The following is a 14949-nucleotide window of genomic DNA, read 5'->3' as shown; positions in this document are numbered from 1 at the left end:
AAGGTATAGACACATTTACATGAAGTGCTATAAATATGGTATTTAAAAAGCAAGTGAAATTGGATAAACAATGGCAATTTTTGTGGTGTAAAGAATAATAATAAAAAGTAAATAAATAAAACCATGGTGGTTTAGGCAATTTCAGCAAAAATCCACATGTTTCAGCCACAGTTTGTGCCACCTTTTTATCCTCTGTCCATTTCCACAGAAATTTTCCCGACCTACATCCCGTGAGGCACTTTTTTTTACTAACCATCACTTGTACTGGAGATTTATAGCTCCGTTGTCATTTCTTGTCATGTTATACCCCAACTTTTCCCCGTGACGACCCAACAAGAGTGAGCGAAAAAATAATTTCTCAACTTTTCATATTTCCACAGACATTTATCACATTCGCACAAGAGTGAAGATTTCACGCGACTGTGGAAGGGATTTTCCCCGTCCAATTTTCTCAGGGATGAAAAGTGCAATTTTGCCCGAGCCATGCTGAGAAAATGGGGTTGAATTTAAATTACAATAGAGCACAAGTCTTGAGTAATATTTTTCCACCCGACTAGGGGGTATCCAAATAAGAATTGTTATTCACTAGCACACCAAGAGACTTCTTCTATAACTCTGCAGCCCTTTCCCCCTGACAAGGGTGACTACATCAATCATATAAAATGAAGAAGTAGACGGAGGACAAAAGGCCTAGGAATAAAAAAGCAAGAAAGTGTATAGAAAAAAAAACTGCGCGAAAGTGGTGAGATATCAATTGAATAAATTTTTAAGGACAGAAAAGAAATTCATGAGTTTTTCATTTTTTCCCCATTAAATTCCTCAAAAACGTTCCAAGTTGAAGATTCAAACAACGACACCAACATAGGGAAAAACACGTTTTTCTGTACATATAAAAAAGATAATTTGGAGTGAATCTAATGAAAAATTAATAGTTTCAAGCAAGAGAAATTGAAAGAAAATATTTTTATTTAGTGAATAATAAGAGACAGTATATTAGTTTAGGGTAGCTTTAATCCCAAGCGACACAACGTTTAGAATTTAGATCATAATGGCTCAGACACACCTTTTAGATCAGGAAGATTTCATGAAGTGGAAATTGGAATCCCTTTCTTTCTCACATGTTTTGTATATGACTATCTCATTCTTTCGCATACCAAATTCGATTGAGCTAAATTGAATTTGGAGTGATGTTTAATAGAAAAAGAAGAGTACAAGAGAATGAGATAAACATATGCAAAGCATATGAGAAAGAAAGGGATTCGAATTTCGACTTCATGAAATTTTCCTGATCTAAAAGGTGTGCCGGAGCCATAAAAACTTCAAATTTAAGCTCCTTTTATGGTATGTCAACATACAGGGGTATACGCGTTGAGTGACATTTTCGAGACCGAATAATATCACCGAATACAGAGAAATTAGATGTACAGGAGATATCTTTTGAATTTATACATTATTAACGAAATACGAAAAAACATTCTGCTGTAAATATGATTCTGCCTTAACTGTTCAAAATAAATCACTTATTTTTTTGTGCAAAAATATCGTTCATTTGTGTTAGCATTTTAATACAACACTGACAAAAAAAATAGGGTGCGATTAACTTTTTTTCCTCAGAACTTTAACACTTTTTAGGTGTAAAAATATATCAACATTTTTTAATGTTAATTTTACACCTTTTTAAGGGTAAAATCAACATGAAAAGGCTAACTTTAACCCCCAATACACCTAAAAAGGGTAATATTTACACCGATTTTGGATCAATACTGCAGGGTAAAATTAACATTTCCGGAATGTTATTTTAACTTTTTCGGATTTCTCTCAGTGAAGAGACAAAATTTGTGTTGTTATTTGCACCGAATGCTGAAGGAAAACAAATGTAGATACGGCAATAGACGCTATAATTGTAGATTTTAGAAGAAACACATTTGAAATAGATTGAAATACGTGTTTTGCACTTACATTTCAATTAGGGTAGAGTCAGTACTTTTGACCACCCTTAAGTTTTAATGACCTCTAAAGCTGTGAAATTTTTGTCAGATTAAAATGTTTGGAGTACGTCTAGAGATCTTTAGTGAATCTCATTGAAAAATATGCATTTACCCCAATTATACTTGTTTCACTTTTCGCCATTTGTTTTAAAATTAATTTTAAACAATTAAGAGACGTAATAATCCATTAGAACATTAGAATAGAACATACTTGAAGTACCACTTTTTAATAAATAGCTTAAATTAGTTGTTTTATCTCAGGTGGCCAAAAAGTGTTTAGGCATTGGCAAGTTTCTAAATTTATATAAATATAGCTCATGCGCAAAATAAAATTATAAAAAAAAAATATTTGAATAATAATTCTATTATTTTCGCAAAAATCTAATTGGCATAATAATTGGTAAAAATAAAATGGTCAAACTGGATCATATTCGACCTTTTTTTAAAAGAATGGAATATATTTGGTCCTTTAGAAGGTTCACTATCTCTTGAAATTTTGCGGATTTATTACGATATTTGAGCGAATACCAAAAATGACTGTCTAATTGTTTTTATTCGTATAGTCCGGAGTTATATAAGTGTTAAAACAGCGACAACTTCAAAGGATTCCCGGTGATCCTTTCATAGTTATCAATGATCGTTAATATTTTAAACAATGTGCTTAAAATTCGTATTAATTTTATGTTAGAAAGTCTGATTCGTATTTATTGACAATTTAAGAGATGGTGAAGTCGTTTCAAGCATGCATTACTTTTGGAAATAAATATTTTTAGGACATAAAATAATTATTTAGCAATTGTCCTGAATATTTTCGGATAGTCAACACTCAAGAGAGACCAAAGGCCTCTACACACTAGGATCAATTTCTTTAAAAAATGCCTTTCTTAGGAAAATTTCCCCTATCCTTGTAGGCAGAAACGTTAGAATTTTCTCCGTTAGACGAGTTATCGACGGTTATATTTCAAATCATTTCAAGGTTTATGTATGCACGAGTATTAGCAATGAAAATGAATTATCCTGTGATGTTTTTGTTAAATAAATGAACTATAATAGCATAGAATTCTCTAATTATGTCTTTTTAAACTTCTTTAAACCTTTTATTCTAATTCTAGAAAAAAAACTTGTAGGTGAGACAGGGGTAGAATTAGCCAGCAAATGAAGCTTTTTTTTCGCGCATGATTTGTGAAAAAATGATAAAGTTTGTCTAATGTTTTTATGTTTCATAAGTAGCATTAAGATATTGGCTGTATAAAACCGTATAGTTCAGAGCTCTCAAATCCTTGGCTTTTTCTAGAGAGGATAATGAAAAAAGTATGACACATTGGCTACACCTGCCCCGGCCTGGGGCAGCCACTTTCGGGGTGCTATTTGCCACCAGTTTTCCAGACGAAATTTTAAAACTGGAAATACCAAGTGTTATTTCACTTGGTCCACTGAAGCCCACTGATACTAAATATGTAACTTAAACCTAATGAAAAAGACTTTCGCCGACTTTTTTATGACATTTTTGTAATTGCGGCAAAATTGATGAAAATATCCTGAAAAAATCTATTTCACAAATTTTTCATCCGAATGGCAATATTGCTTGGAATATCAATAGTACTCTTTCATCTAACAATTATCCATGTATTAGTGAAAAATCATTGATAGTTTTATCCGGCCACGGAAGAGTGGCTACAACTGCCCCGAGGGCTGTTTTAGTGTTTTTCATCTTATATAAAAAATTGGATAATTATTATCCAAGTGAAAAATATTTTTTAATTAGGTTTATGAAACCAGAAACGAGGTAAAACTATGAAATCTTGACTACAAACTCAGAAAACCAAATGCTGGTCCAAAAACTGAAACATCAAAACTGCAGTTTTATACCCATTTTACAAAAATGCTTCTAAATTGTAGGATAACAGGATCAGACTTATAAATATTTCTGGGAATATGGGGATGTGTTCCTACTTTCATTAAAAAATACTTTGCTCAAGGTACATTTTAAGGGAACCGAGAAAAATCCACTGTCTACTTCTGCCCCTGGCTAATTGTACCCCGGTCTCCCCTATTATATTTTCGAGACATTGAACAAATTCAAAAAATCCATCCGGATTACGAAGCGGACACTGTAAGTTTTCTGTCAAATTGACTAGGGTGTTGATTATTTCAGACTGGTCCATATGCTGTTTTTTTTTCTTGGGATGAAAACAGGCCATTCCATTGACCCACTTAAAATTAATTAACAGAATTCCAAGATAATATTTTTTTCTAAAATTAATATTTTTTAATCATAAAAATGTGTGAAAATGTTCTACTTTCTCTTAATGAAGAAATAAAACTTTAGTGGTTTTCAGTTAAAAATTATCAGTAGTGTTATGTTTATTTAGTATTTATGTTTATTAATGAAAATTTAAAGGTTTATACCCAGCGCACAATAACATTTGTTTGTAAACATGTTTTTGACTTTTCAATAAGAGTGAGTGAGATCTAGATCTAGTCATCTCGCTCATTCCCATGGGAAATTTTGAAAACATGTTTACAAACAAAAGTTATTGTGCGCTGGTCATTATGGCCAGCACACAATAACTTTTGTTTGTAAACATGTTTTAAACATTTCCTATGAGAGAGAGTGAGATGACTAGATCTAGATCTCACTCACTCTTATTGAAATGTCAAAAACATGTTTACTAAACAAAAGTTATTGTGCGTTGGGCATTATTCTATTATTCCATATATTCACATTTGGGATGGATTTATTTTTTGTGTCGCCACTGTACTCCCTTTCTTTCAGTTCGACAAATAAAAGCTAATGTAAATTTGTATTTGCATTCATTTCTTTCCTTTTTAATAAATCAGTAATAAAAGAAAAGAATTGTTCTATATCGTATTATTGTTATAATCTAATCTTACTTGTCTTTGAGCTTCCAACTTCTGAAGTTCCACAGACTTATCTTTATCCTCTGTAGTTATAAACCTTAGTGTCTTTTTACAGTCTTGCACTCCTTTCACTACGATATTTACTTGTCTTAAAAAATTTTATGTGTTTCCTACGATTCTTACTAATGAAATTGAGCAATTCTTGATTTAAAGTCATTTAGTGGGAATATTACTGATTTGCATAAATAATAAAAATCAAGATTATTTTTACGGTACGTGGATTGAAAGTTTAAATAAAAAAAAAAGTTCTTCATCCCAAAGTGCCATTGACTGGCTTTACTCTCTTGGGACAAAACCATAAACAGATCATCCATCCTCTGCCACCACCAGAATCTGGCAAAGTCGTAAAGTAATCAATTTTGGGCGCTACAGCCATACTTAATACGTGTATAATGCCACATAATAAATAATTTGGAGCATTAAACTACCTCAAACTCACACAAGACATCTCATACCCTTTTCATCTTGGAATTTCATCAAGTTACTTTCCATCCCTTCAGTGGTTTTTCCCTGTGAAGGGTTTGAAGGGAAAACTTTATTGGTCTCAGAAGGATGTATTATGTTAAAGAAAATTCCCATACACCAGTATTGAGTTGACGAAGAGGAAAAGAGTTCTCAATTGAATCGAATTAAGCCATTTTATATCTTGTTACCTCCCAATTGGATAAATTGTTGTAGATTTTATATTGAATGTTTCATGGAGACAAATACGAACTGGCATATTAAAGTTCTTGAGACAAATTGTATCTTGGGAGTGATGCAATTGTTTGGAAAATTTTAAATAATTATGGTCATATCACATTAGAATAATAAGCAATTGAGAAAAGAAGCACGAGATTGTGAGTAAAGGATCATTTACTATTTATAAATCATAAATTAAAATCTCCTATTAAAAAATGGTTGTTGTTATAGCATATTTCTCCAACCGAAATTATCAAACACATAAATTATTTATTTGTTTTAATTTAAGAGAAAAAAATGATTGCAAGGGCAAATGCTTAGTAATCGCAATATTCAAGATTGTTTCACATTATCATTAATATTAAAACAAAATATGAATTAATTATTTATATTAATAGAACGATTAATATAGCTAAAAAACTTAAAAATGTTTGTGTTTAAATTAAAAATTTTCAATGATAAGACAAACTAAATTCTTTTCAGTTTTTTATCAATTTTTTTTAAACCTTTCAAGGTATTTCACTTTGGAAAAATCAGGAAAATACCGGCTTAGGGAGACTATTATTTTTAAGGATATATCAATTATGTTGTGGAGGTGTAGGTGCTTGTCCGTTTGTTGACTTTGTGTGGAAGTAACAAAAGTGTCTTACCTCGCTTCTGTGGTGGCATTATTGACGGTGTAATGCAGTTCGAAAGGGTTATTAGTGCAGTGAAGAGGAGTAATTTAATCCTCACACTTCCTCCCACTGGGAGGATTCCTAATTGCAGCATGATGTCACGGGAGGATGTGTTTCACGGTGAACACCTTGTCACATGCTACAGCTTCATCAGGTAACCACAAGGATTGCTGTGGTCGAGAGGATTTCAAGCGGGTGAAGAGGATTCTCCACGCAGAAGGAATTCCGTTACGTAACCGTATTTTTCTTCCTTGACCTTTTCTAATCCTCTCCTCACACTATCACAAATCACAGCAACTCTCAGACACACTGACCACTGATAGGGGTACCTGTCAGGCCAGCCAGGATGCACCACACAGGAGTGAAAAGATAACACTGACACCCGTGATTAGATCACAAACCGTAAGGTCTTGAGCCAACCTGTTTACGACCCACTCTTGACGAGATTCAACTCAGAACTGAGCCTTACTACGACTTTCCTCGCGCGATTATCCAATTCAATCAGCTGCAGCACGAAAAGTTGGATGGGAAGCGAGGTCAAATGGCGCCAACACTCACACAAATCATCATACTTTCTCCGCATGAAAACTACCATGCTCCCCTGGAAAGTCCTGCGCACCACTCCAGCCCCACTTTTCTTTCCATACAATCACATTGCGAATACGGGCATTGATATCCCCCTCTCTTAATAATAAGAGATTTACGAAAAATTGCAAAATCGATCTTGTCTTAAATTTAATGGCTTATGCTTACTAAATAAGATACTTACTAAATAAGATCTATACCTTCCCGTGGGAGTTCGGGATATGCATTATTATTACTTCTTGTATAGGGATGAGGTTGTCAATCCCTTGGTCCGTGGAATCAAGTGCAGTGAAAACTCACTAGATGCGAACACCTTTAATGCCAGAAGAATTCCTAGTAACTTATCACTAAACCTGACCGGTCAAATTGACCGGTTTAAGAACTTTTTTAAACCGGTATATTTGAACGGTACAATGTCTCAATCAAATTTTATGAATTTCTTAAAATATGCGCGTAATATATTTTTCAGTATTTTAATTTTTTTTCTCTTTTCCAAGAAATTTTTTTTGAGTATCTTACCTATCTTACCTTACTTATCTGTCGCTTGACCGAGCGCGTTATAGGAAAAACCACCAAAAACTATCGGTAGATTAAGTGTTAGAAAAGATTCAAACTCCGGCTGAATGATAGGGCTCTTTTTTATTTAAAGATAGGGGAAAATGATCTCCCTTCGAATATTCATGCCTTCGAATAATGTGAATTTTCTTTTATTTTTCCTAAGAGACTTAGGGCCTTGACAGACCTTAGGATTAGCCGAGAGACGACTCAGCGTAATTATATTAGAAATAATGGTCAAACTACGTTTCCATCATTTTCCACTAGGGAAAACTGGGGCACCACCAAACAGGGGGTACTACCTATCACTGCGATTTTTTAATCGGATATTCGACTTCAGAGGATAATACCTATAGGAATTTATAGGCACTATAGGGATGCTTGTCCACTGAATGAATGGTCGAGATAGTCCAAGTAGTTTAGAAATAAAAATTAGTGTTTGGTGGTGCCCCAGTTTCCCCTAAGTCGTCTCTCGGCTTAAGTCGTAAGTGTGGCTAGGGCATTACACATTTCTATGAAATATTAGTTAGCTTACAATCAATCATTAATATAATAATTATATGATAATCATTTGTAAGTCCCTTAGGAAAAGTAAAGAAAACTCACATTATTCGAAGGTATGAACATTCGAAGGGAGAGTACTTACCCCTAGGTGAAACATCCAAATTTCAAAGCTACCCCACCTCTCCCTAAACAACTACAGTTTTTAAGCTGATCATGGGGTACTTCGAACTGGATTGCATTAATATTGTATAATATTAATCATGATCGATTTCTCTACAGGTAAATCATTTAAAACACTTATCTCTTAACTAGCAGAGGTTCGGCCCAGGGGAGTGACATTAGCTCTAAAAAATGCGACCAGTTTTAGTGTAAATTTTTCCCGTTTTCGCATAAATTTCACGAGATATCTCCGAAACTATGTTGGTTGCCAATTTGGAGTTTTCGGTTGCCTATTCTACATTATATTGGCTTTTATTTTGTATTTGTATTAGTTGCTAATTCGTTCTACAATGACAGAAAATAGCTAATAAACTCAAAAATTTTTTCGGCACGCTAGAAACATATGGGAAACATAGAAAATGTCATACCCCTGGTTCGGCCAGAGTACAAAAATTACATTTTATCGTACTCATTTTGTCGAAGGATTCTTACTGTATAACACATTGTCTCGTGAAGTTCGAGGCTCTTCTCTGGGGATTAAAATACATTTGCAGACTGGAAATTTTCGATAATCTTTTATTTCAATCAATCTTTTCCTCTATCAATTTCTCTTCATTTTTTATTGCCTGCCACACAATTGTTAGAAGATTGCATCTTATTTGCACTGGTTTTTAAAATAAACTTACTTTAAAAAAAAAAATTATACGGATTTCAGGCCTGAGGTTTAGTAGAGTAGACTCTCTCAAATTCGGGCATTTGGAACCAAAATGTCACCTGAATTAAAGAGAAATTCGGGCGAAGACCTTTTTGAAATGCAACGATTTTTTATTCATCTGCATAAACATATTGAGTTTACTTACTCATATTATATTGTAAATTACATGAAAATCCCTTAATAATATAAAATCACATCAAAACTAAGACATACCATGGCAAATTTGAAGATATTTACTTCATTTGATAATCATAATCAAACTTAAAAAATGTCAACAAACTTTTTTTCAAATTTAACTGCTGCCCGAATTAAAAAGTAGCCCGATCTTAAAAGAGCCGAATTAGCGAGAGTCTACTCCTCTACTGTATATGGCTTAACTTCTCTAATTTTTTTTTTATCAATTACGATTTTTTGGAAAAATTTAACTTAGGATTGAATTATTAAAGATAAATGACCTATTAGGCTCTCAAAAATCATTAAAATTGCTCGCTAATATATTTTTCAGTGTTTTAATTTCTTTTTTCTAGTAGTCAATCATTTGACCGAGCCAAGGGTTTACTCAAACTTGAAATACCGACACATTTTTTCGTTCGAATCTATGGAATCCATGGAATCACTCGTAAGATTCTAAGGATCTGAAATACAATTCCTTCAAGAATCACTGGAATCAAATGGAATCACAGAATCATTCTTAATTCCGCGATAGATAAGCCATAATACATTACAGATTTCTATGGATTTTTTTTTCTTATTTTCCAAAGAAGACTGGACATTTTCAACTATAACAACAATCATAGAATACGTCTCATTCAAAAAAAAAAATACGATTTGTCCTGTGACGGATACAAGGTAAAATACCCAGTCAACAAATGCGGTTAAGGCGGATCCCTGGGATACCAAGACCAAAACCGTTCTTCAATATTTTACACAGATTGAGATGCCCATTATTTTCGATTAATAAGATAGGCTCTAGTTAGAGACAAGAATGCAGCTAGGATTTTAGAAAAAAAAGAGCCAAATTGATGAACTATTCCTAAAAGAAATCTTTTTTTTTTCAAACGCAAAGAACAAAAGTTTCCTAAAAAAAATTGTAAAAAAAAAGCTTAATTATTACACTTTGAGCTTAATTAAGAATCATTAAAAGGAAAACAATCTTGAAACTTACGATCTGTTTTTCGAGGAAATCACTGCCGATTAAGCGATTTTGGAGGATTTAGACAAAAGGTACAAAAACGTTTTCATGAATCTGAGTAGCCTTCCGTTCCAGGAAATTGAATTTTAAGTTTGAGTATCCCAAAACGATGTTCTTAGAGACCAAAAAAGTTTTTAAACTTTATATGCTTGAAAATAAGAATCAATCCTATTTTAATCCGATTTTGATGATTTTAAGTGGTTCAGTTAGCACGTAATCAGATTTAATTGAATTCCAAAAATAAATATTAGCATTTATGTTTTAAGGAAAAGGGATTAAGAGCACCTTCGTTTTTTTTTTTAAATTCTTAAGAAGATTTCGTCAAGCTTTTTGTTAAAAGTAAACAATAAATTAATTTTCAAGTCGCTCTTTGATGATATCAACTTATTTTCAAAGACGAAAACACTTCACAAAAAATTCGAGTGGAAATTCTAAAAAAATATATTTTTTTATATGTTTATAATCAAAAATTTAATTAAGGCTTTTCATTGATGAAGATGGCGGGAAATTTTATTTTCTAGCTAGATATTTCCTCTAACCTGTTTCTTAGCGACATTGTAGCTGTTGCTATTGTTCAAAAATTATCTTGATCATATTTAACAACATCTGAAATTCGATAAATTCGAAGATATCGGGGATAAACAGAATCACAGAATACCAAATTGAATTATTAAGAGAATCACACATTTGGAATCATTAGAATCACATTGGAATTCCATGGAATTATTGGAATAATTGGAATATGGACACAAATATTCGATCTTGAGTAACCCCTTGGACCGAGCGCGCTGTAAAACCACCAAAAACGGTCGGTAGGTTTAGTGTTAAAAACACCGAGAAAAATTTGGATGGTATTTTCTACAAATCGTGTCTTTAAATTCTACTGCCTCAAAAGATAGTAGAAAATACCATCCTCCATAGATACTTTCCTTTAGAATCTACCATCTTGACATTTTAAAATTTACTATCCTATGGATAGTAAATTCTAATAGCCGGATGGTAAAATCTACTATCCTCCTTTAGATTTTACATTGACCTCTCTTAGATTCTAATATCCGGGAAGTAAATGTTACTGGCCGCATATTTGATGTTAAAATTTAACTGGAAGACAGTAAATTTTAACGGAGGATAGTAATTTGGATTGGAATTACTATCCAAGCCAATAAAATTTGCCATCCTGCTGTTAGAATGTCATTTTGGAATATCGTGTGTGCCGATGCAACGGCTTTGAATACATTATAGCAATTCGTGGCGCAGCTGGAAGATGCTGGACTGTCATCACAAAGGTCGCGTGTTCAAATCTCGGCTGAGTCGTCAATGTTGGAAAAAGATTTTCACGCATCAAAATGGCTTGAAATACAGAGAATGTCATCCAGGAAGGGCCCCAAGCCCTCAAACAATGGCCAAAAATCAATGAAAATAAGGAAAAATAAATTTTTCCGACATTTTTCATTCTAATATCCGGCTAGTAAAATTTACTATCCTGCCAGTAAAATTTACCATCCGGATAGTAAAATCTAATATCCGGGGATATTAGAATTTACCATCCGGCTATTAGAATTTACTATCCATGCAATAGATTCTACAATTTTTGACAGTCCAATTTAATATCGCGTTTGCTGGGTGACTTTTTTACTATCCGGCCATTAGAATTTTGTATGGAGGATGGTAAATTTTACCATCCACATTTTTCTCGGTGAAGGATTCAAACTCAGCACACTTGCATCATAGAGTGAGTGTTCTACCACTTGACCCATTGAGTGCCCTTCGCACCGCACATCTTATCCTTTTAATCAATTTTAATTTCAGATCTCAGACTTTATGACTCCGCCACACCTTTTAGATCAGGAAAATTTCATGAAGTCGAAATTCGAATCCTTTTTTTTCTAACATGTTTTCCATATGACTATCTCATTCTTTCGCACAGCAAATTCGATTGAGCTAAATTGAATTTGGAGTGATGTTTAAAAGAAGAAGAAGAGTACAATAGAATGAGATAGACATATTCAAAACATGTGAGAAAGAAAGGGATGCGAATTTCGACTTCATGAAATTTTCCTGATCTAAAAGGTGTGCCAGAGCAATTATCATTGAGTTTTACCTATTTTAACACGAAAAAGGTCTGTGGCAAATCAAGGAGCTGATATAACACAGAATTTCTGTAATTTCCTTTCTAATGGCTGCAACGTATTGTAAGAAGATTCTATCCTATTCGCAGTGGTTTTAAAAATAAACTTACCATTAAAAATCGAAAATTGCTTAAGGCGCTTTTTAAAATGCTTTTCTTTTCAGTATAAAGCTTATTGACAAATAAATCATTTACGAATAGGGTGGAATCATCACTTGTGGACGTTATACACACTTATATGAACAGTATGCAAAAATTTTGAGTTCTTACCTAAACCCAGATTTCGATAAATTATAAAATTATCAGTCTATTAGGTAAATTATGATCAACAATTTTGTGATTTTTTAAAATCTGTTTTAGGTAAGAAAATTAATATTTTTGCAGAAAAAACCCGTCTGGATATTTTTTTTTCATAAATGGCGGGGGGGGGGGGGTCACCGAAGACCAGACGTTGATAATCTTACCGTTTAAGCTCCAGAACTGTGACATGATGCGAAAAAGTGAATTACCGCTCTGTTCTTGAGTTCCAAAAAATAAAAGTGAAGGAGATGAAAGAAAACACATTTTGTTCATTTTCTATATGCTGCATAGTGTATAACAAAAAGATTTTATTATTTCAATAATAATAATTATATGTATATAATATCAATTACACCAAAATATGCACATTTTCATCATTAATATAGTTTTTTTTATGTATTTTTTCATCATCTCTATATGTAATAATATTGATTAAATGTTATGCAATTTTTTTCGTCATTTTTTCCTTATGTCCATTTCGTTAGTAATGCAAGAAAATCATGCATTTTGCGCCAAACATTTACAACAACAAAAAAATATATAAACCATTCTGCTATTTGGAGATTATGTTGCCAAAGTGACTTATAAAGAAAAAACAATTAAATCTTGTACACTCTTCTTCAAATTTGTTATGACTTTTTCTTGTCAGGGCATATCACTTTAATTTGCAGAAAATTCAGTTTAGAAGGAAATGGTAGTACAAAAAGAAAAGGTTCCCGAAGAATTGAGCTATGAAAATCTCAAGAGTCTCCAGCATTTCACTTCATATCACGTATTCTGCTCTCCAGTGAGCAAATTTATTTCTCAGTATTTAGAGAAATTTCCCGAGAAAATGATCCATCGTCAATTGCAATACCCACAAAATGAACATAATTTCATTAGTATCTTTTATACTATTTGCTCAGATTTTTTTTTTGTTGATTATTTTTTTTCATTTTTTTCTCATTTAATATTTACTTTTATTATACATATCTCTTCTTTTTTTTTAATCATTATCTTTCTGCTTCTCATTGAATCTCGTGATTTCTTAGAGTTTATAGTTGAAACATTTGACAATTCTTTTTTCTTACTCAATCACCTCATCTCTCCCAAGATTTTCTTTTTGTTGCAATTAGTTTTTTTTTATAAATTGGTTTTATCTTTCGTCTGTCGAGAGAGGCCGAAATGGGGCAGAAAGAAGGACTCTTGTATAGGTCTTATTCTCACATTTAAGTCCAATAATAAAAATATCTTAGAATGAAATTATGGACTTTGTCACACACAAAAAAAAAACAAAAAAATATCCTACACACTTTCTCCGTCTTTTGATGGAGACTTTTTCACTCTCTATAAACATATTTACAAGAAAAAATAAAACATACACTTAACAATTTCTTTATCTTTTTTTTTAAATCATAAATATTTTTTTCATGCTCCTTCTGCCTTGTTTGTCTCACATTTTGTCTATGGATTTTGTCTTCTGTTAATCTGTGTATTTTTTTTTACGAATTTTTCCTGAATTATTCCACAAAATTCCTTTTGGGTTAAACCTCTCGATATGTTTTGGGCAAGAGTCTCTTCTCTCTCTGTCTTGCTGCCATTTAAATAAATGCTAGATTCTTTCTATATTTTGTTATTTTTTTTTTCTTACCAATTGATTGGAAGGAAATATTTTTCACTCGATACATTCTTGTGCTAGATTTACTTTCTTCTGTCAAAGAGAAAGGGAAAATCTTGCAGCAAAATTGGAAGAAAATCAAATGAAAAAAAAAGTCATCACAAATTAGAAGGAGGAAGTTTGAGAGATTCTCAATAGGTTTTTTTTTTCAGAATAATTTTATAGGAATTTTGTGGAATTTTTCATTCAAAAGAAATCACAGATTCTTCTCTATGCAATAAACACAACCATAATATTTTTTTCATGTTTTTTCCCCTAAATAAAAAAAAGGTCTGTAGTGTCAAAAAACTATGTCACATTAATCTTGCTTTTCTTTTCTCACGCCTCAAAAGAAGGACTGATACAAAATGAGGCAACAAATTTTAACAAAAAATAATCAGAAATGTAAATTACTCAATAAAAATTGTAATAGTGCAAAGTCCTACTTAATGATTAACAAAAAAAAACACGACTTCCACTAAAATTATTTCCTAATATTAAAGATTTTCTGTCGTAAGATTAAAAAAACAACTGTGGTTGGCAAGTCGTAAAATTTCTTCATTTTTCTTTCATTGTGTTTCATTTTCTTTGCGTTATCCATCAACTTTCACACTTCCCTCTCTCTCTCTCTTTCTTCCTTTTTTTTGGCAACTTATGTAATATTTATCCTATTTTTATGCATCAGTTTATCATCGAAAATCTCCTTTTTCTTTCAATTTTATAGTTACACATTAACTTATTAGTGTAGGGGAAAGTACATTTTTTTTATTTCAATGTCTCATTTTGAAACTATTTTTTATCACATTTTTTGGTAGATTTTTTTATATCTCCCTTTTCACTCTTTAAATTAATGGGGCCTTCCTTTACGCCTTTAATTCCTATTTCCTCTTTTTTATTTTGTATAAAT

General features: G+C 32.3%; 1 protein-coding gene across 1 annotated transcript in view; it reads right to left on the bottom strand.

The window, feature by feature from the left end:
* The window catches only part of LOC129803755 (uncharacterized), a 129498-nt gene extending 122764 nt beyond the window's left edge, over positions 1-6734 (bottom strand). The window contains exon 1 of the mRNA XM_055850536.1: positions 6242-6734. Coding sequence (XP_055706511.1) covers positions 6242-6362 — 121 coding nt within the window. The 5' untranslated portion in view covers positions 6363-6734. The remainder of the gene's footprint in view (positions 1-6241) is intronic.
* Between the last annotated feature and the right edge of the window lie 8215 nt (positions 6735-14949).

Source organism: Phlebotomus papatasi, chromosome 2, assembly GCF_024763615.1.
Source record: "Phlebotomus papatasi isolate M1 chromosome 2, Ppap_2.1, whole genome shotgun sequence".
Classification (NCBI taxonomy): Eukaryota; Metazoa; Arthropoda; class Insecta; order Diptera; family Psychodidae; genus Phlebotomus; species Phlebotomus papatasi.
This window is presented reverse-complemented; position numbering and strand designations above follow the sequence as displayed.